This window comes from Lepisma saccharinum, chromosome 3 (assembly GCF_977018435.1).
Source record: "Lepisma saccharinum chromosome 3, izLepSacc3.1, whole genome shotgun sequence".
In the NCBI taxonomy this organism is placed as follows: domain Eukaryota; kingdom Metazoa; phylum Arthropoda; class Insecta; order Zygentoma; family Lepismatidae; genus Lepisma; species Lepisma saccharinum.
The window spans coordinates 108,516,672-108,539,793 of NC_139231.1; the positions used below are offsets into that span (position 1 = coordinate 108,516,672).

Here is a 23,122-nt window from a genome sequence, read left to right on the forward strand (position 1 = left end):
TGTATTCATGTCCAGATATTATTAGAATAATTAAATCAAGAAGACTTAGGTGGGCAGGCCATGTGGCACGAATGGGAGAGGAAAGAGGAGTTTACAGGATTCTTGTTGGGAAACCTGATGGTAAGAGACCAGTAGGAAGGCCAAGATGAAGATGGAGGGACAACGTTGAGATGAACCTAAGGGAAATCGGTAGGGATGGAAAAGAGTATATAGATCTTGCTCAAGATAGGGACAGATGGAAGGCCTGTGTTGCTGCAGCCATGAACCTTCGGGTTTAAGAAGGCTAGAGAGTTAGTTAGTTAGTTTTTGGGCTGAAAAGTTCGTAGGCTGACTCATAGATGGCGTTACTAGAATTAAATCCATGTGATTTTTACTTAGTACTAACCTTCAAAAGATACGTGTATAAATTTCACAGATGCCGGATAATTAGTTTGGGAGATATAGCATTGTGAGTGAAGCAGCTTTTGTTATTGTGAAAAAATGGATAAAAAAGAATTTCGTGTGTTAATAAAGCATTGCTTTTTGGCGAAAAAAAAATACTGTTGAAGCCAAGGCTTGGCTTGATAAACATTATTTGGACTCTGCACCAGGAAAATCAACCGTTGAGAAGTGGTTTGCTAAATTTAAACGAGGCGAAATGAGCATCGAAGACGATGCACGCAGTGGACGCCCCAAAGAGGCTGTTACCGACGAAAACATCGAAAAAGTCCACAAAATAATTTTAAATGATCGTAAAGTGAAGTTGATCGAGATAGCTGAGACTTCAAAAATATCAAAGGAACGTGTTGGACATATTGTGCATGAATATTTGAACATGCGAAAGCTGTGTGCAAAATGGGTGCCCCACGTGCTCACAATCGATCAAAAGCAACAACGTTTTGATGATTCAGAGCAATGTTTAGTGATATTCAACCGTAATAAACACGAATTTTTCCGTCGATATATTACAATGGATGAAACATGGCTCCATAACTACACTCCAGAGTCCAATCGACAGTCAGCCGAGTGGACTGCACGTGATGAACCGAATCCAAAGCGTGGAAAGACGCAAAAGTCGGCTGGCAAGGTTATGGCATCAGTATTCTGGGATGCGCATGGTATTATATTCATTGATTACCTCAAAAAGGGCCAGACCATCAACAGCGATTATTACATAGCGTTGTTGGAGCGTTTAAAGGATGAAATCACGAAAAAACGGCCCCATTTGAAGAAGAAAAAAGTGCTGTTTCATCAAGACAATGCACCGTGTCACAAATCAATGAAAACGATGGCAAAATTATATGAATTAGACTACGAATTGCTTCCCCATCCACCATATTCTCCAGATCTGGCCCCCAGTGACTTTTTTCTGTTTGCAGACCTTAAAAGAATGCTCGCTGGAAAGAAATTTAGCACTGATGAAGAGGTAATCGCCGAAACTGAGGCCTATTTTGAGGCTAAAGAGAAATCGTACTATAAAAATGGCATCGAAAAATTGTATGACCGCTATAATCGTTGTATCGCCCTCGAAGGCAACTATATTGAATAATAAAATCGAATTTTGTCAAAAAAATATTTTTTACTATGTTAGCCTACGAACTTTTCAGCCCAACTGTTAATATCAATGTCATAAAAAGTAAAAAAAAATGTAATTTAGTCTCGTATATATTCATACACTCTAGATGTCCTTGCAATGAAGCATGCTTAAGTGTTAACTTATTCGGGGTTTAATTTGTCAATTCAATATTAGTTTAAGGCTAAACTTATCCTTCCCTGTGGATAATGAGCTCCACACTGCATTTTATGCATAATTTGATTTGATTTTTTATTTTATTGCTCTTTTAAGTCCACTTTATGCACAGTAAGGCTAATCGGGACTAGACCTACAGTTTAAAGTGGAATCCGAACCACTATGTGCTTCCCCCGGGTCATTTTATGCATGAGTAGGGACATGCATATTTCATTTTTGACGAAAAAACGAAATGCCATTATCCTGTGAGTTATGCAATTCACGGAAAATTGATTAATTCTGCTGTTAATATTGTAAAGCAAAAATGTACTCATTTACACAGAAATAAACTTAATACTCTGATAACTACATAAATGTGCTTTTAAAAGTAAAATGTTAATTTTGTGTAATAAGTATAGTTTTTAAATCAAATTTAGGATTATATTCACAATTTTAAAACCAAAATGTCTTTTTTTATACAACTTTTCATCCAATTTTTCACCGCTATAACACAGATTTTTTATTTTATTTACCACTTTTGAACCTGAAATTGACTACGTTTTTGTAATGAAATTTTGCTTTTTTATTTACCAAAATTATGTGCCTCCATGCATAAGGCTAGAGGTATGTTTGTAAGCATACAGTGGAACTTTGAATTTATGTTTCTGAGGAGACCAAGGCGAAAAAACTTAAAATGTAGGAAAATGTAAAATCGAGGAAAAATTTATAGCATGTATCTGTGTTCAGATCACGAAGATTGAATGTATAATGCAGGTAAATTTAAAATCTAGGAATGTTAAATCAGGGTTCCACTGTATATAAATATTTCCAATTTGTTTTTTTGCAATTTAACATTTCCAAAACTCTGGTAACATCTTTGAAATGTAATATGTGATTTATGAGGGGACAGGGGCAGTGAAGGGCAAGACAATTCATTCATATTGTAACAATGGTAACTCCCATACATTTACAGCTATTAGTTGAAATTCTTACTGAACATACAAACTACAAAAGCCATGCTATTTGGTGTTCCCAACTCGATCAAATAAATTACAATGATAACAACACGTGTATTAAAAAAAAAAGTTGAATGACTAGATCTCGTAAAATATGGCCAGCAAATGCATGCGTAAAATCTTGTTGCATTTTTCCATGTAGCATGATTATATAATAGACATGAGTGTAGCAAAACATGCCTCTTTTTACCTAGCAACTACAGGGAAACACTTAATTTAGGTTCCTGTATTTTAAATTTTCCCACAATATACACTGAATATTCATGGTCCCTAAAGAGCAAAATATTGTAAAATTTTCGTGGATTTCACATTTTCCTGCATTTTAAATTTTTCCATCTTTGTCTCCTGAATAAGATAAAATGAAGGTTCTACTGCAAAACTAAGTGCCAGCAAAGAAACTGTTTTGACCGAGCATAAAATAAAGACAGCAGCCCTTCATAATTCAAATGAAACAAACACACACATAATTCTCCCTTCTTTACCAAGTAATATTGATTGATTGATACAAACAATAAATGCAGTTGTAAAATAAATAACCGATACTTAGATGACTTCCACCTACCATTTTCTCATATCCCTCAACATTAACTTGCCCCTCAAGGAAATTTTCACGTGATGCAAGGAAGGCTCCTTGCAAGTACTGGCCTGCCTTGATGCCATCGTGTATAGCAGCAGGTGACAGATGTAGGGGAAACAGGGGCTCTCCACCCCCTTCATGAGCAAAATTTTTCTTTGATAATTTGTCCCACAATCCAGGACGATCAGTGAATCCTTCGACATACTCTTTAACTGAAAGGAAGTAAAAAAATTAAGTCAATCAGAACCAATTCATAAAAATGAATGGGAGGCTTTGTTCGTAAAACCCTTTACTGTATACACAGGTTTGGACTAAATGGTTGCGAGTCTAGCACTCCACACAACCAGCCACCAAGATGGCAATAAAACGTTTTACATTCTCACACAATTAATTATACCCAGGTTTAGTTTTCAAGTTATTATTTTACTTTACAATTTCTATAATTATATGAACGCTAGATCAATACAAAAGTGAAAATTCAGATAAATTGACTTCAATTCACAGTACAAATAGGATGAATTCTCTTCTTAAAGTGGTATATATAATAATTCCAAGTGTCTTTTAGAAAAAAAAATAGTTTACTTGTGGAATTAGCCTATTGATTTCAGTGACCCACCAATGCCATTCCCAAAAATGCAGCAGTTAATGGTCAAATACTGCCTTTGTGAGTTGTGACATTGAGCCTTTGAAAGCCATATGCAAAGTAATTTTTTTCAAAGGAGACAGGGTAAGATGATTGCTTCAAATTATTTTACTTCAACATTCTGCCACTTTTGGCTAATTGTAACATGTATGGATTAATGGTGATAAGAACACAACACAGGCAACACAATTATACTGGTTGTGGGTCCAAATGCCAGAGGCTCATTAGTCTGAAAAATGGAGTGCAGGCTGTGCTATGTGGAGGAGAGGTTGACATTTGAGTCTCTTTCAAAAAGGTTACACCATATACCCTGTTAAAGGCACAAGGAATTATTACATGTTGTGTACGAGATTAACTGACTTTACAAATTTAGTACACAAGAAAAATACCTGGAATAAAAACAATAAGTCTCCACTCAATACTGAATCCGTACAGCCATGGGTAATCATACAAAACAATATACAGATTGAAAAAAAAATGACAAAACAAACCACATATTCATAGTCATATAAAAATCCACACATGGCTACAAGCAAAAATCATAATTTTCAAACTCAAATTGCTTGCATTTTAAAATTTATTAAACCTATTGGAAATATCAAATCTCAGAAATACTAAAGTACTCAAAATATCAATCACCTGTACTGACAATGATTCCATCCTTCTCTGCCTTCTCCCTGTTCCCTTTGTCATCAGTCAGTAACAAAATCTTCACTTTCTCAGACTCCTCTCTGGTAGACTGAAAGGGGGATAAATGCTTCTCGTACCACAGACAAGCCTCCCGGATAGCCCGGTCATTTCTGTCATTCACAGACTCTTTCGGCTGCCTCTCAACATAAGTCTCTCTGTCAAGAACATGGAAAAAAAAAAAAGAATTACTAGCATGTGAACTGTGCTTAGCTCTTACTGTTTTCTTTCTTAAATTTTATTTTAAAGATGGAACCCCTCTATATGACAAACTTCGACATGTATATCTTCTGGGGAATGGTCTTTGTGCTCTGGTGCCTGTAAAATAAACCAGGGTGTCAAATCTGTGGAATTTCAGTTCCACCAGTTTTCTTTTCCTTCTTCTTTACTGTTGGTTTCAATCATGGTGGACCAAGATTGTTCCACAGTTCCAAGAAAAAGCCCGGTTTGCAGGTAACCTCTCGTGTAAGGGCATCTGGATGATAACAAAGATCTGAGTTTAAAATGTGTTAAGTTGTTGGGGGTGAGAAGTGTGTTATTACATTAAGGTTTATTGACTTGGCGCTTCTGCCACTTTTGGCTAATCATGAAGATGAGGATGAGTGATGGTATGATGAAATTGGGGAAGAGAAACTCACAAAGAAGAACCATGCTCAGGCCAGGATTCAAACCTGGCATTGTAGTGAATGAATGAATTAAAATTTTTTGGGCACGTCGGCACTTAAGGTCATTCTGCACCCTTCAATATATTTGAGGAAATATCCCCTTACCTAAAATTCTGATTTAAGAGATTAAAACAATGGGTGTAAAAAGCCCCTTGGGAAAAATTAAAACTGCAAGGTTGTAAAAAGACCTGCACAAAACAAGCACAACACGTTAAAAAAGTCAGAATGTGTTAAAATCTTCCTCACAGATGGGGGAAGAGACCAGCTCTTCGCAAAAATCTGAAAACGTTGGATAAAACACTGTTGTCATCACCCAACAGGGATGACAAACAGCTGGGAAGATTAAAAGTCTGTCTGAGTGAAGCAAAGTCGGCACATTCAATAAGAATATGCCGAACACTTAAAACGATGTTACAAACATGACACATCGGAGGATCTAGCCCTTGCAGCAAGTGACCATGCATTAGACGGCTGTGTCCTATACGTAGGCAGGTAAGAATAACTTCAGAGGGACGGGACGAGGAACACCAAGCACCTAGGCTGGTGCATTCCACTCTTCCTGTCAAGTGTCAAGAAGGCAATCATGAAACACATTCTGCAGGTCGCTAGCTGGCAGAGGTGGACGAGAATGTTGCCGTCTGCATCAGCAGACTTGGCGGCAGCATCGCTTGCTTCGTTTCTCTGTATGCCCACATGGCTAAGGACCCAACAGAAGCAGACATCAGCACTGGCAGATAAAGACACGAGCTGTCTGAAGATGCGTTGCACTACTGGATGCCAAGAATGTGGCGAATCCAGAGTCTGCAACATGCAGCAGGTCAAATCACTGCACACAAACACTTTCTTCAGATTATTGACGTCTGAAAAGTCCAATGCCTTCAGAATGGCATACAACTCTGCTGTATAGATGGAACAAGCAGGATGTAGCGAGTAACTTTGAGAGTCTAGGACGAAGGCGCAACCGAAATATTCGACTGTCTTGGACCCATCCGTATAGAACACATTAAAATTGAGGTGCTTCGCATGAAGTTCTAAAAACCGCTGCTGGTATACGACCATTCATGTTACTGCCTTTGGAAGGGCAATTAGAGAAAAACTGATAGTAGGTGCAGGAAACTCCCAGGTCGGGAGAGGCGGAATGAGTGGAGAGACGCCAGGAAGATCACTGTCAACACAAAGTGCTGACAGGATCTTGTCTGCAGGAACACCAAATGGTCTAGTGACGCTAGGGTGGAGCCGACACCTTGCTAGCCTACTCTCATCTGAAACGGTGTGATATGAAGGATTTGAGGGCATCGAGCGAGAAAGAGGAAGTAGTTTAATACCAGCCACTGTCTTCGTAGGGACAGCGACGGCTCAGATGCCTCTACATACAAACGGGTGTCCGGACTTGTACGGAAAGCACCAGAATACACACGAATGCCAGCATGGTGGGCAGTGTCTAGGATGTGAAGCCTAGAAGGGTGGGCAGACGAATAAGAACCACATCTGTAATTGAGCTTCGAACTGATAAGTGAACGGTACAGGCGGAGCAGTACTGTCCTATCAGCACCCCAAGAAGTATGAGCTAAAACACGTAAAAGGTTGAGAACTCGAAGACAAGAGAACTTTAACTGGCGAAGGTGAGGTAGCCGTGTTAATTTCTTGTCGAAAACGAAGCCCAGAAAGCGGAGCTCATTCACGAAGCGCAAGGGAGATTTCCCCATGTACAGGTCAGGGTCAAAATAACATGTAAGCTGATGACAAAAGTGGATGCACATGGATTTCTCGGATGAGAAGGTGAAACCTGTTTGGGAGGACCACACAACCAAACGTTTTAGTGTCAGTGGTCCCTGATGGCTGTACTGATCTCTGCAGTCCACCAGGGGACTGGGCGATGCCTCGCAGGTCCACTGGGATGTGGGATCGAGGCATGTGCAGCATTAAAGACTCGTGACACGAAGATATCTAGGACGTCGACTGCTGGCAAGATCAATTTCAAGGTCCACTGCACACTTGAATGCACCCCAGTCAGCCCGACTGAGATGCTAGTGAGGGGATTGTTCACGTGAGTACTGAAGATGTTCGAAGATGAATAAGAGAGGGAAGTGATCACTCCTACAGAGATGAGTGTGAACACTCCAAGAGGTGATAGGAGCAAGGCTGGGACTGCAAAAGGACAAGTCCAATGCAGAGTATGTGCCTGAGGATGGACTGAAATATGTGGAAGTTTCATCATTCAGCAAAGTTAAACCTGACGCTTGATGAAATTGATCTACAATTTGAGCCTGGGGTTCTGTACGAACGGAGCCCCACAAACGATGGTAAGAATTAAAATCGTCCAAAAGAACCACAGGAGATGGAAGATTTTCGAATATAGAAAGGAGGTCCTCAAGAGAGAATCGCTCCTCCCTTGTGATATACGTATACACAACACACAGATATTGGCTGTGATAGATGGACCCGTATGGCGACAGCTTGGAGGGGGTGGTGAGAGAGAGTGGCGTTGAGTGGATGGAATCTCGAACACCGATTGCTACACCACCATGTGCACGACAACCCTCAGGAAGCTTGTCGGTGCGGTAAAGCTTGTATCTGTAGAGAATCACTGATTCATTTAGGCGAAAATGTGTCTCTTGGAGACATATGATGGCAGGGTCAAATGCGGATATTAAAATTTTCAGTTCCTCGAGATGCGTGTGGAAACCATTAAGGTTCCATTGGAGACAAAAGGCCATGATGTAATGTTTTAGCGTGGCCTACTAAGGTGTACTCTATTCGATATCCCTGTCACCTTTGTAAATTCCTCATCCACGGCAACGTCCTCTATCATGTCCTCGGATAAGGGCACAGAGGGCAAAGGGGATGGGGAAAGTGGGTGGGGTGCTTTCAGTGCCCGCTGGGCAGCTTTCAGCTGCACTGTAAGTCTCAGGGTGGTGGATGCCAACCTGACTGGAGAGCTAGTGTACTTCAAAAAATATTCTCTTGTATATACCTGCTTGAACTTCTTTTCTGTGGAGCGAGTAGTGGTTGCTGGTTTCCTTGGAGCGGGTGAGCTAGTCCGGTAAGCATTGTTGTCTGGGTGGATACGTGAACGGACAAGAGCATTAGAAGTAGTGTGTACACTTTCAAGGAGACGTCGTTTTGCTTCACCAGCAGAGATTTTCTGTTACGACCAACTCTCGGATCTTCTTTTCTTCTTGGAAAGTGGGGCAGTAACGATGTCAGACTGGGTGCTTGCCTTTGCAGCTAACGCATGTGGGACCAGATAAGCATGGCTCTGGCCCATGATCTGGCTCACTGCATTTGCCACATATGGCAGTAGTGGCCTTGCAAGAAGGCTGAGTGTGCCCATTTGAAACACCGCATCAGGTTCGGGTTGTATGGCCGGACACTGAGGTTGTAATAACCAGCCCGTACCTTATCTGGGAGAGTGGCCGTGTTAAAGGTGATAATGAGCGAAGCAGTCAGTACAAGTTCTCCGAGTTTTTTCGTCTTGATTCGCTGTACTGCTGTCACATGTTGATCGGAGAGATCTTCATGGATTTCTTCATCTGTGGAGTTCAAGAGATCCCAGTGGCGCATAACACCCTCACAAGCATTCAGTTGACGGTGAGGTTCAACCTGAACAGGAAAGTTGCCGAAGGTCTTAAGCTTAAGAAGGTTGTTAGTTGGCAATCTGTGCTTGTTTTATAAGGTCTCCGTTATGCAATTTTTTGATGTCGGGGACATCACTTCCAGCGGCATAGTTCACTTGCTTTCTCATAAGGAATGGTGACAGGTCTTTTAATGTTTTAGCTCCATTCTTCTTTGTGTTAGTAGACTCATCGCAACTATCTGTCCTTTCGGCAATGCTAATTACAAGGTAACACGGCACTGAGGTGATGTTACTTGTCTTTTCTGATAAATTAAGCGGGCTCGAAGGCAGTGCCCATTTTGGGTTTTTTCCCCCGTTTGAAGGTGATTTAGTTCCCATAAACTGTAAGATTTGTTATGGAGGGTCCATAAATTGTCACCTCGACATGCCCTCTATGCCGAGGAAGGCCTACCCCAAAAATTGAAGGCTACTCAAGGACCAAGCCTAAATCCCTGAGGCCACGTTCGTGACTGCAACTACCCCTGCAGCCAACACTGTTCCATCAGCACGTGCAACTAACACCTTGGGATAGGGTTTTCTTTTTCCGAGGTTGTCTCCTCTAGCAGGACCCTTCGTTATAGGGAGGTTAATGGGATGGAGATGAATGACGTGATGTAGTGGTGAAAATATGAGATATGGACATGAACAATGAATGAAATGATGAGATTATAATGGCCTCCCTACTAAGCCCCTCCCCCGTCAAGGCGGTCCTACATGGAGGGGGCTGGCATTGTAGTGCATGCTGTGTTAACCACTCCACCACAGAGGTTGTCATGAAGGTTTAGTAAATGGTGAGCGAAATATATTGGATTAACATGAATAGGAAAATAGAGCACTAAATAGTGTGAATAATAAAACTACATAACTAAATATAAAAACCAAAGGGTGAAGTAGGATTATAGTAGTAAAATAAATTTGATCCTGCTGGAATGCCAGCAGGTGTGTCACGTTAAAATGATTGATTTTTGGTTTATTTTACTTTGCTTCCCTAGCACTTTTGGCTAATGGCAAAGATGAGGATGAGTGATGGTGTTGAAATAAGTTAAAATGGTTAGTTGCTAATCCCTGGGACACATCTGTCCCAGATAGTTTTTTGGCATTCCTCAGGTTGCTGTTGCCATATTTCCCAACAATGACCTTTCTGCGTTGTTGATCTTGTCTACTCTCGACCTACCATTGTGGGGAAGACATGCTACAAATAAGCTACAACATAATGCACAAATATAAGTACAGCACACTAACCACACCCACGAAAGCTGTGTAAAATGATATTTCCAAATAAGATACATAAAAAAGTGAGGATTAAACAAGAAAATGGCACCAGCATGTGTGCAAGTGCTGGTTCGCTGGCTTCCATTTGCTCCTTGTCGTTTAGTAGGTAACATGTTGTAAATGTAGTTTAGTATTAGAGTAGAGGGACACACATTTCAAATCAATTATCAATTATACATAAGAAGAATTAGATATATCATTTGTAACTTATACCTATGCAGATATTCCTACAGATTCTAACTGATAATTAGAGATGACATTTTTATAATGTTATATTTTTTATTTTGGCCTGTTTTTCATGTCTAAAGTAACAAAGATATGTCTAGCTTTTCTGAACACAATGATATTGATTTGGTTTAATTGTCATGTGTGTATATGAATAGTTACCATACACCGTACTCATTTGAGTACCTCATATCCTCAAACAAGTCAGGCATCTGGATTTTGAAGGACAGAAACTGTATTGAGCCCATCCTCTTACTGTAACTAAAATGAAGAAGTGTGTCCGAGAACTAACATCTCTTTACCGAGGCTAAAAGGTGAGGCTGTAAAGGACATAAGTCCAGACACCAGAGGCTTGTTAGGCTGCAACATTGCAGTTACTGGGGTGTACTACGTGAAAGTGGGGTTAACTTTTAGGTTGCACCCCACACAGCAAGATGAGAAGGATGCTAAAAATGAGTCACACGTGCAATGCATTACTCCTCTCACGCTGTTCACCGGAGCAGATATAAACATCACAGCCTGCTGAAGTAGTTCTTTCTTGGTACCAGTATGACAGATGAATGATCATGAGAATTTTCACTTCGGAAAAAGGCTCTTTACCCTTCTGTATGTCTGAACTTAATAGGAAAAAGTTTCTGAAGGATTCAAATAGGAAGAAGGAACAACCATACAGTATGACTTTCAAGTGTCTCATTGAAACAATATTTCTTCAATAACTTTTGAAAGTTCACATTGCAGTGTGATAGACATACATTATTTTCCAAGCTGGTTGCATTCTAACACAGGATAAATTATGCTTATCTGCTGTAAGAAGATACATACCCTCATTATCTGTCACAAATTGGCCTAAAAAAGTCCACAGGGTACTCGAGTAAATGCGGTAGTTCCCAATGCAGATTTTCAGACATATAACATAACCTATTTCTTTATCAAACAAGTACAACATTTTTGGAATTCTCTCTTTTCTGGGTTTCTTGTAGTAACCTTTGTCTAGGCAAACTATTTTTGTAATGTACCCAGGCAAGAAGTGTAATGTTTAAATGGATCTTTTCTTTCTATTCAAAGATTTTAATGTTTATTTCACTGTGGAAACAAGAGAGTAACATGATCCTTAACCTAATCATTGTCATGTTCATAATTATTGTATTCATCATCATCATCATCTTCGTCATTGCCATTTTTGTTTGCAGCTTACAAATTCATGAAGGTGTATAATTTTAAGTGGTGTCTTCTTAAATACTTTATTTTTTTATTTATTCATTAAACATTTGTTAATACATATTCCAGTAACATTACAACTTTTGTTCATATGTTTACATATCTTTCAATGGAAATAATTCTACATTATCTAACTGCACGATTGATACATGACCATTAAAAAAACACTTGTATTTACATGTGGTACGTTATACTGTTTTACACTTTCTGCATAGGCGAGTTACTTTGCTATGTTCAATTGCATACAGACAGGTTGCATTTGATGCAACACTGTTTCTGTAAGACTTTTCCCATAAGAGCACAAGTGAACAAGTGACATTGCCTTCCTTTAGATGAACTGGTAGTATTAGAAGCAGGGCAGCTTTGTCTCTGCTTTGAAACAATAAAGCAAATTTAATAAAAAAGAAAACACCAAACAAAAAGTCAGGAAGATATCTATAAATGTGAATTGTACACTGTGTCTGACAGACGATGCTTGCTCGTTTATGCAAGTGTGATGGAAAATAGTTTTTCACACCCAACCGTCTTACTCATATCAAGTCAAATGTTGTGAAAGACGAACAAAGAGAAAGCCAAACAAAGTAAAAAATATCATGTTTGCAGGAAGTATCATTTGGAGTATGTCATAAAAAAAATACAGGCTACAGTGTTTGATACACACTGGTTGCCATGTTAAGGGTTAATTGAGTATAACTGGAACAAAACTTACTTGTGATGTTCATTCACGAATGTATAAAATCTCCTATCCGGATTTGTCAGAATATCCTTCAACCTCTTGTATGTGGCTGCACTTTTGTGTTTCACTTCTTCCAGAACTGTTTGCAAGACAATGACATTGTAAAAGGCATCCTCCTCTAGTATGTCGATCTATAAAGTACAAAAATCAACACAGATAATAAAAAATAAAATATTAGCAGTAGCACATTAAAAAATTCACATGCAGAGGGGAATACGGTTCATTACTACATTTATTTATTCTAGGGACATTACATAGGGCAAGTGCAGAAGTGAGTAAGTAATTTGTACTTTTGTTGTTTCTTAGAGAAACTGCGGCATTCAGTTCCTAAAAACAAAATTAGAAGAAAATTAAAATTTTACAAAAAACATTTCCTATTTGAAGAGTCCCTGTAATATGAACAGAAATTTCTAAAATTCAGTACTCATAGGGTCCTACAACTATGCAAAGTCTTGTTTATAATAGTCAGTAGCTCAGGCTAAAAAAAATGCTGGATTGTGTAATACTAAAAAAAAAAAAAAAAAAAAAAAAAAATGGATGTGATAGGTGACGATAAGTATCTTAGTCTATACTACGCATGGTTTTAGAAGTGATATCGGTATGGAGAGCGTGTCCTTGGCATCAAGCCAATAGCAGGAGTGCAACATTGTACAGTTAGGAAACTGCGGCGTGCAAGTTAATCACCGTGTTCCATATTTTCTTTTGCACACAAGAAGTTTTTTATAAAATTTACCACTTTACGGTTCATCATTACACGGGACACGCCATTATGAACCCGACTGTCCAAGTCCCATTAATTTCCGTCGCCTACAGCCGGAGTTATCGTTTCTCAAAGAAACAAGGGATACAACTCGTCTCTACACACACACACACACACAATGACCTTTTCGTTTTCCTTCCATGTTCCGTCTGTTTTTTTTTTCCTTGCCACCGTGTTGACCCCGCTGAGTTATTGTGTCTTGGTAAAGTCGGCTGAATATACACAATGGCCCTTCATTGTCGTGGGCGTTCACGAACATTGCGAGTCTGAGTCACTTTCAGTTCAGCATTTTTGTAACAAGGGCGCGAAGAACAGCTGTGAGACAATTCAATACAGCCCTTATTGATTGATTAATTGATTTGTTTTATTTTACTTCGCTTTTCTGCTACTTTTGGCTAATCACAAAGATAAGAATGGGTGATGGTATGATGAAGTTGAAGAAGGGACACTTACAAACACCTATGCCCAGGCAGGGATTCGAATCTGAGACCCCTAGCATCGTAGCACAATATGCGAATACAGCTCTTATATTCGATAGTTGTGCAATGCTGTGTGTTCTGCAAGTGTTATTTAATCCGGCCACCTTGGTGGAGTGGTTAGCATATCGTGCTACAACGCCAGGGGTTCTGGGTTCGAATCCCGGCCTCGACATGGATGCTTGTGAATGTCCATCCATTAATTTCATGTTATCATCAGTCATTCCCATCTTAGCAATTACCCAAAAGTGATAGAAAAGTGAAGTAAAGTAAAAGCAAATCAAAACAAATTAATAATGTTGCTCTTGAAACCTAGTACCAGAAGTACAGGCACCAAGGGTAAAATATTATATTCACAAGACAGAAATCTTATTTTTAAAGTGTATTCTTACTTCAAGGAATTAGCATCGGAAGAAGTGCGTGCTGACGGCTAAAGCATGTGGTGTATGTGTGCATACTGTGTTGCGTATTATAAAACAGGGCAAACCTCAGTATCTACCACAGAAATCGGTGAACCCCTATTCAAATCTCATGGGAAACATGCCAGAAAACAGAAACGAGAGCGATGATGATGACAAAACATACCTTCAAAGTTCTTTCAGGTAAGAGTTTCTCTTATATGCTGCAGTGATATGATATAATCCTGTGTAGAATTCTTTACTATATATTTCATTGTACTCAAATTATATATAAAAAGCTGAATATTGGACACAGCGAAATCTCTGTTTCCCTTATGCTAACAGTTGGTTTAGCAATAGCGCGTATTGACTGAACTCATGTTCCTTCTAAAAGCGTATGCCGTATAAAAGTAAGTTACGTAAATATTGTTTCATGAGATATATGTCTTAGTGTTCTAAATGTTCTTAGTTATGTGCACTAAATAGGAGTTAAACAGGGGCAGATGAAAATTTAAAGATTTGCATGTTTTATGGAAATTTCAAGTTTTCTCAACGTTTTGGCAGACTTGTTGTTTTTTTTCAGTAGTAGTATCTAGTATGTAAATTCAAGTAACAAGGTAATAAGCCCACTTTTGAAGAGATGGCAACACTACATTCTTGCTACTGCAAAATACATATTATTTTAATGATAAACTATGGTGCAATTTTCAACTACACTTAGCATGATTATAGGTTCATAGTAGTGCTACACTGAAATACAAGTGTCTTATAACTTTGTGTGTGTAAAAACTGAAATATCATCTCTGATTTATGAGAAAAGGCATGTTAAATGTCACCACATAGGGCTGACACAGGGTAATTCTAGTCCTAAAGGATTTTCAACCCCTGGGATCACTTCTGTCTCAGCCTTCTGCCAGTTTCACATAGTTGGCAAAATGATACACAACACTTTGCTGAGTCAAAATATAATTGAAGTTATGCAATGTGGATAATTTTCATTGATACAGTACCAACACTACGTGGCAAGAAATGGATTTCATGTTTATATGACATCTGTTTTAATATTCATTAACTCATAAATTAAGAAAGTGAATATGTTACAGCAAACCGGGTAGACTGATATAATACTGTTGCATGGTAGATTAATATTTTACATATTCTGAACTTTCAATTGTTACAATGTTCACGTATAGGCATTAGTTCAGCCTATTTCATACTTACGAATACATACAACACTACAGACTACATACCTGATCAAGTACAATGTTTGTATCCAGTAATATGTAATGTGGATATGGGTGTTTACTGTTTTTGGAAACAGGATTCTCTTCTAAAATCAATTCCTTTCGTTTATGGTTGCAAGCTCTACATAATGCAGAACCACACCAAATGTCATCTCGAAGGTAATGTTCCCGAACAATCTGAAGAAAAAAGAAATCACAAGTGACAATAAGTTTCCCCTTTTCTTAAAAAAAATATTAATCTAACATTAAATTCACAATAGAAGGATCATTCTACCTCACCTCTGATTTGGATGAAATTTGGCACATGTTAACTTTAGGCAAAGATTGGCTTTAAAAATTCTTACCATTTGATGCAAATTCTTTCATAGAATCAAATACTCCATTTTAACTTGTGGTTTTCATGAAAATATAAAACACTGAAACTCACTATACTTATTAACAATTTCATGAAGACTGAAAATTTCATACACAAAATATAAGTAAATTAATTAAAAAATTAAAATGTTGGCCTCCAATAACTTTTTCAATGATTTTCTTACAAACATAACCCGAGCCTTTTGAAAGAACATGGATTTATAACAAGAAGGTGAAATAAAATATCTGATACTCAAAGGCCAATTGTCAGACAGGGTGGCTACAAACCAGCAGAAATGAAATTTCCTGACTTTTCCAGGTTTTCCAGGACAAAATTTACATTTTTCCCTGACAATTACAAACTAAACTAAATCAATGTTTGTAAATGGAAATAATAAACTCATACAGATCCAGGTATGGATTTGTTAAGTACCAATATTATCTTCTATGAAATTGACTTAATTTCTCTATTCTCTAGGATTTGAATTCAAACAGCAAAATAGTGAATTTGGAAAATTATTACAATTCAAAGCTAGGGAAGGATTACAGAATTTTATCATATGCAGTAAGTTTAAAATAAAATACTTGATTATTTTTAAAGTTACGACTAAATGAGATATGAGTGAAGAGTGATTGATGAAGAAATATAATTTGTAATTTATCAGTCTCCTTATACATTCTCGGTATTATATGTTGATATTTTCACTGAGGTTTGGAACCCTCTGCTTGCATGAACCATGAGTGCAGACTCATTTTTCGATGCATAAAGATACTTCTCACTTCTCTGTAAAGCAAACAACTTAACTCTTGCATATAAGTGAAACAATTGAATTGTACAAAGGAAAGTGTCATATTTCCTAACATTATCAATGGGATTTCTGCTTCAGTACAGTATATCCAAGTGAAGCACTTATACCATTATTGCTGACGAAAAGGGTATGTAGGTATTAGAAATTTAACGCAAGGAATTTATAGAATTGCATTGTATAGGTACCTGATTTAGCTACCCACACATTAAAACAGGAACACACTGTTAATAACAGCTTCTGAAAGTTCATATACAAGGGGCATCCTGAAAAAACTACAATGGTGCCTATACGCAGCACTAGTTGTTGGATAGTGACACACACACACACACACAGGCAGGAAGAAGTGGCATGCAGCTGTAATCTGGCACAGTTGCAATGTAGCCGTTTTAGGACAGTTCTAGGTTAAACATTGCAGCTCTCATACAGTCTCCCACCGACTGCGATGTAGCCTACATGTAGTAATCAGATTTTTGAATGCTCAGAATTTGGTATAGAGCCACCAGCAATCGTGTGAGGTGTGCAGACCGGATGTCGTGAGTGACAGTATGGTCAGACGATGGTGCAGACAATTCATGGAAGGCCAATCGAATGTGCACAACCCATACAGCTGAGTACACGCGGGCCCTTTGCATCACTTCAGGTGAGATATCTTGGAACACTCCCTGTACAGCCCTGGCCTTGCATGTACCATCTTTCATCTCTTTGTTTAAGTGAAGAGATTTCTGGCAGGGCAAGGATTTCACAGCTACACTGTGGTAGAGAGAGTTCCAGTCTTTGCTGTCAGGCACATATGCCATGGGCATACAAAATTTAGTGCCATGCTATGACAAATGCCAGAACAATGGTGGTGATTATGCCGAAAATAAGGTTAGGACTCACTGTTACTAATGCAATAACTTGCAACTGATATTCTTGTTTTATTTATGCCTAATTGCAGCGATCTTAATTTTTTATTTTTTATTTTTTACTATTTGGTGTTATTTTTCTCAAAATTCACATTTTCATTTTCTGGCAAATACCTAAAATTATACCTTCATGGCGTTTCTAAACTACTGTTTCAAATTGTAAGTCACATGGCCTACTCCTCCTCGTAAGTTTGATAACTTGAAAGTTATTTTGGGAAAGTTATTTTCCATACCCCCTTTTTAATTTTAAGGTAAAAGTTCTAGATCATGGAATTTTCCCCGTATATACTAAAGGGTGCATAATGACCATAAGTGGCCACGCACCCAAAAAATTTAAATTAATCAATCTCACATGACAGATACTGATATATTATGGCACCAAAAATTGGCATTATCTTATTTTGACTTGTTAGTATTACGTTTCCCAAAATTCGCGTTTTTGTTTTAGAACATTTTCTTGCCAAATATACCGAAACCTAATACTCCATTGTGCTTTTAAACTATTATTTTAAATTGTAGATCACACGGTCTACGTATTTTCATGACCGTTTGATATGTTGGAACAGATTTTTGAGGAAGTAACAGTAAAAGTTAAGTGCTCCCCTGCACTTTGACATGAAGGTGTATAGGTGTGTGGAGTTAGGGCCCCAGACTTTCTTGATCACACCTGAAGGTGGGGGTGATATGATCAACACCATGCTCCTGGCTACCTTTATCCCTCAAAGTTTCCTCCAGGTACCCACTTGATATGACGCTGGGTGGGAGCCAGAGCAGTTTGAATAGGTGGAAAAGATCCCGGTTCTACCATGCAGGGAATCTGCCCCCGGTCTCTCGTATGGTAGTCAGATGCCCTAATAACTGAGCTCCATTATTTCTCGCTCGACAAATGCTGATGGTGCGCACTTAGCTTGGTAATTCAAAACACATCTCACACAACAAATACTGAACATGTGTCCCCCGTGTAACGATAGGTACACAGTTGATCTCCTGTTAGAACCCTGCCACTTTGCTCTGTGATGCAAATGGTTTTGATAGAAGTTGACAAAATCATTGGAAATACATGATTTAGTGTGGCTGTTGGAATTATTCCATATATAACAAGCATTATAGTTTACTTTTGAATAAAATGCTGGAAAACTTGCACGTTCTATGTACACAAACATGACCTAGGAAAGACAAGAATATTGGATTTCATGACATTTTTTGTTGTTTTAGGACATTTTTTAAATTTTTTTTTGCATAAAACCTGAATAATTTGCATTTTAATGCCAAATTCGCATTATTTCGATATTTCAAACGGGCGAAAAATGTGTCCCGACCCCACTGCACATTCATAAACACAACTTTGCAGCAATTACCATTTTTCACAGTTTTCGCGAAACCAGTAATACGTAAGGATGATGAAAGAAGAAACCCTTCATAAGCAGTGCTACATTAAATAAGGTGAAGTGAGCCAGAAGAGTAATAAAATTCCAGCAGCATATTTGCAGTCTAAAGATCTTCTTGTTTAGGCATGTGATTTTTGTTGGATGTTGCAGTCCGAAGACATCCAACAAAAATCAATTCCATACGAGTGCCATGCATGCAATTTCTGTCATATGTTGTAGTGAGATACCTTGTGAGGTTGCAATCTTCGACAAAAATCGTATGCATCAATGGAGCCTATTTGTTTCCATGTTCCTTCAGATTGTCTAACAAAATGCCTTACTATGACGTCCGACAAGTATCGGACGGTGCAACCCACTCCCATCTCCTCCATCTGTTGACAGTTCTGCCTCCTTACTACTTCCATACGGGCAAGAAAAAATTATAATTGAATGCATTTTCCACATAATATTTAGAGGCTTAACACATTTTTCTGCCCCTCAGGAAATTTTTTTTCTCTCTCTCTCCCCTCCTGCCATCACTGGTTTCTGGTACTGTGGTTGTGTTGTGCATAAAAGGGGCCTAAAAGTTGAGGCTGAAACTTAGCAACAAGATTCCATGTTCCTGTGCAGAGTTCCATAGCGATATCTTTAAAAGAGAGAGAGAGAGAAAAAAAAAAGAAGATAAATCAAGACAAAATTCCCTGACTATTTTGGACACCACAAATTCCCTGACTTTTCCCGGTTCTCCAGGTCTGTCGTCACCCTGGTCAGAGCAACACAAGTTCCATCCTCACCATTGGCAAGATCAATCCACACTTGAACATTTTTACCAATTTACTTTAGGTCCACCTCAAAATTGTCATTTCAACCTCTTCTTGGACAGATACATATGAATTGTATATGAGACAGAAAATTGGTTCTCCAACCAAGCTGCAGTAAGCATCCATTACACCTTTATAGAACTTGCATTTAGCCAAACACCAATTCACATGATGTAGAACGGGTGCACACTTCATGAAACAATCAGCATTAAACAATTGGAAGTTGGTTTGCCACATACAAAGGTATGCTTACTAAGGTTTTGCAAAATTGAAATATGTTTTTCTTTTACTTATTCTATTGCTTTGGGGTGCACGAGTGTGTGCGAAAATTTTATTCGACCAAAATGTTAACTTAGGTAGCTTAGGCATGTTTTGCTATAATGAGTTAGCATCCCCCCACCTTAATTTTATACATTTCAAAAGACAAATTTATACCTTAAGGGGAATAGCTACAGTTTTGCACCACTTGTGTGTTTATTTCAATATCACCCAAATGGAGAAAAAAGAAACCTGGGCATATGCAAGAGTATAAATTTCCTCCCATGTTGCAATTGATTGATGTTTTATTTTACTTCGCGTTTTTTGTGCCTTTTGGCTAATTTGCGAAGATGGGGATGAGTGATGAAAGGTTCAAATTGATGAATGGACATATTTTACAAACAACCATGCCCGAGCAGGATTCGAACCCGGGACCCCTGGCATCGCAGCGCGATGTGCTAACCACTCAGCCATGGGGTCCGGCCCCCATGTTGCAAGTGGAAGGGTTTTTTTAAAGTTGATTTATTAAATTAGACACGATATTTTGAAAAATATGATGAATAAGAATTTTCAGAATCCCATGTATTCCTTCTGGGGAATCAACTTCAAGTTACAACTAATGAAATGGAAATTTCGACTTTTCCGCCTGTCAATTACATCTTCAATCTGTCCTCTTTCCTTTGATATCTTCTTAATTGCCATCGGAAGTTTGATACTCCCAAGAGAATGAATAAAATAATACTCCCATAAGCACAAAGCATTTCTCCTTGCCTACTACAGCCATCCTGGCAGTGCTGCCAAACCTGATGTGCACAAAAGAGATAAATTTCACCTTAAATGGAGTAAAAAATGACTGATTTATGAAGGCTGAATAAAATGTCACCTAAGGTCATTTTAGTATCAAAGGGGGGTGCTGTTATTACCGTTAACTTAAAGTGATGACAATTTATTCTTAGTTTTCCCCCTCTAGATCTAGTGGCATCATCCATCTCAATAATCCACCGATGGTTGTGTGAAATTGAAAATAAAGTGTTCCCGGATAACAATATTACGTCATCTTTGCGCTGGGCCTACAAAAATGTAGCTAGGGAGGTAAGAGTTGAGTTGAGTTGGGACTTTTAAGTCCACTTTATGCACAGTAAGGCTAATCGGGACTGGACCTACAGTTTAAAGTGGGATCAGAACCACTTGTGCCTCCACCGGGTATCGAACCCGGGACCCCTTGATTACAAGGCGACGACGCTGCCACTGCGCCATCGGGGAGGCCTCTAGGGAGGTAAGAGGGGGTGGGGCGATGCAGCCAATATAACGTCACTTGCAAAATATATACCCATGGCAAAAGTTGGTCTATGTGGGTGGGAGCCAGTGATGGCATCATGGTGGGGCACAAGGGTGGATGCCCAAGTTCACACCAAATGAGTCCACGAGAGAGCTAGATCTGGTTCCAAAAGAGCTAAGTTGGCAACAGTTGTCCCAGCTGCCCCTGGCGGAAGGGTGTCACGGAAACTGTTCCTCATGCTCTTAAGACGACTCCATGTTGTTGTAAAGTGGCCTTAAAGAGTATTTATCTGCTACTAGCGAACTCTACAGTTACATGTAAGAAATATATATGATGTCAGGTATGCTCTGATTGGTGCTACTGGATACAAACTCGAGTGTTCAAGACCGAACTAGAAGGCTCATTCACTCAAGTTCTGGGTAACATGCCATAACAGTTCAGGTAATGGGTGAGTCTTTTGGTAAATAAGGGGCAAAAGTTCTCTTAGTGTCACCCATATTTCATAGTTATTGCATGTTCACACATGCCATAAACATATACTTATTGAGTTTGTTAGGTACAGTTTGAATAACTGTTGCAAGTGATGGTGTTATAGGTTTGATTGTGTATTAAGGTAAAAGTATGTAAATGTATAATTGAACTGTATAGAATGGTCTAAGTGACATTGTTACCCTTAATATATTTTGAAAAGTTTGTTAATGCAATGAACATCCTCGAGGTGCATAGGCACACCCTGGGACGTTTCCACTTGTTGGCCACATCAGCCTCCATTCTGTGCGGGAGTTTCTCCTTCAAGGAATTGAGAGTGGTGATTTCCTCTTCAAAAATGCATTCATAAATAGCTTAGGTTGTTAGGTTATATTGCTAAACAGTGGAAATTACTTAAACAAAGGTTCAAATTTACTGTATAGAATGGTTTAAAGTGACATTGTTATTTTTAATAATTTCTATAGTTCTGCAATACCTTGTCTGGTACCATTAACCCTCTGTACCCCTTAGAGAAAGTGAAATATCTTACATGGTTTATGAAGTTTTTGTTGTTTGAACGTTTTGAGTTGATTTTAGCTCTCAGAAATGTGTTATTGTGAAGTACAGTATACCTGTTGCCTTAGCGTGTTACTTTACTGTTAATCAGAACAGGCCGAAGGCTTCGCGCCACTGATTATAGTACCCAAAATGGCATTCCACAACAGCAGCTATAATTTTATGTGGTTAGGTTAGGATTGCTAAGTTTGGTACTGATAGTTATTTTCGACGTGCTCTTCCACTATTTTAGTGTGCATACAAACATTTCTTACTAACAAAAAGCGACGAATGTATTCTGAATTTGCAGGTTAGTTTTTACTTACGTGGACCACACTTTGGGTTCAAATATCTCCGTTATTTGTGTTTTCCGCGAGCTCCAAAAAAAATTATATTACGTAAAACATCGAAATCTCTACATTAAAAAGTAATTCAACATAATTCTCGAGGGGATACAGTGGGTTAACGAGACCCCTTGTCTTAATTTTATGAAAAAATCACTCGACATTCGAAACTGTTAATGAAATATTTTGCATGGTATTTAAAGATTTTGTTGTTTATGAATGTTTTCAGTTGATTTTAGCTCGTGGAAATGTGTCATTGTGAAGTAAAGTATGTCTGCTACCTTAGCATGTTACTTTACTGTGAAGAACAACAACCCAAAGGATTCGTGCAAGTGAATCTATCACGCAAAACGAAATTCTACAACAGCAACTATAATTGGTATGATTTTACAATACCGGACCCTTCTCCAATTTTGTATACTCACTAATTTAGGGCTCCTAATCACGAATCTGCAGTTAAATTAGTCGCTCTCGTGTGAAACTTTCAAAATAACGTGTAGAAGGTTGTGATTTTACAATACCAAAAAAAGCATAATTTCAATAATAATTCTAATACTCACTAATTATGGAGTCCTGATGACATATCTGCAGTTAAGATTTGGTGGTCACTTGTAGAAATTGTAAATTAACGTGCAGAAGGTGTAAAATGACGTTGTGATTTACTACAATGATTTTCGATACATCAACAACGATACGAAACCATGTTTGCTCATATGAATAA

The 23,122-nt window shown here is 38.5% G+C and overlaps 1 protein-coding gene across 1 annotated transcript in view; it reads right to left on the reverse strand.

The window, feature by feature from the left end:
* Positions 1–23,122, reverse strand: part of Dis3 (exosome complex exonuclease RRP44-like protein Dis3) — a 126,187-nt gene that overhangs the window by 97,309 nt on the left and 5,756 nt on the right. The window contains exons 2-5 of the mRNA XM_083119135.1: positions 15,248–15,418; positions 12,337–12,494; positions 4,584–4,789; positions 3,287–3,513 (exon numbers count right to left, since the gene is read on the reverse strand). Coding sequence (XP_082975261.1) covers positions 3,287–3,513; positions 4,584–4,789; positions 12,337–12,494; positions 15,248–15,418 — 762 coding nt within the window. The remainder of the gene's footprint in view (positions 1–3,286; positions 3,514–4,583; positions 4,790–12,336; positions 12,495–15,247; positions 15,419–23,122) is intronic.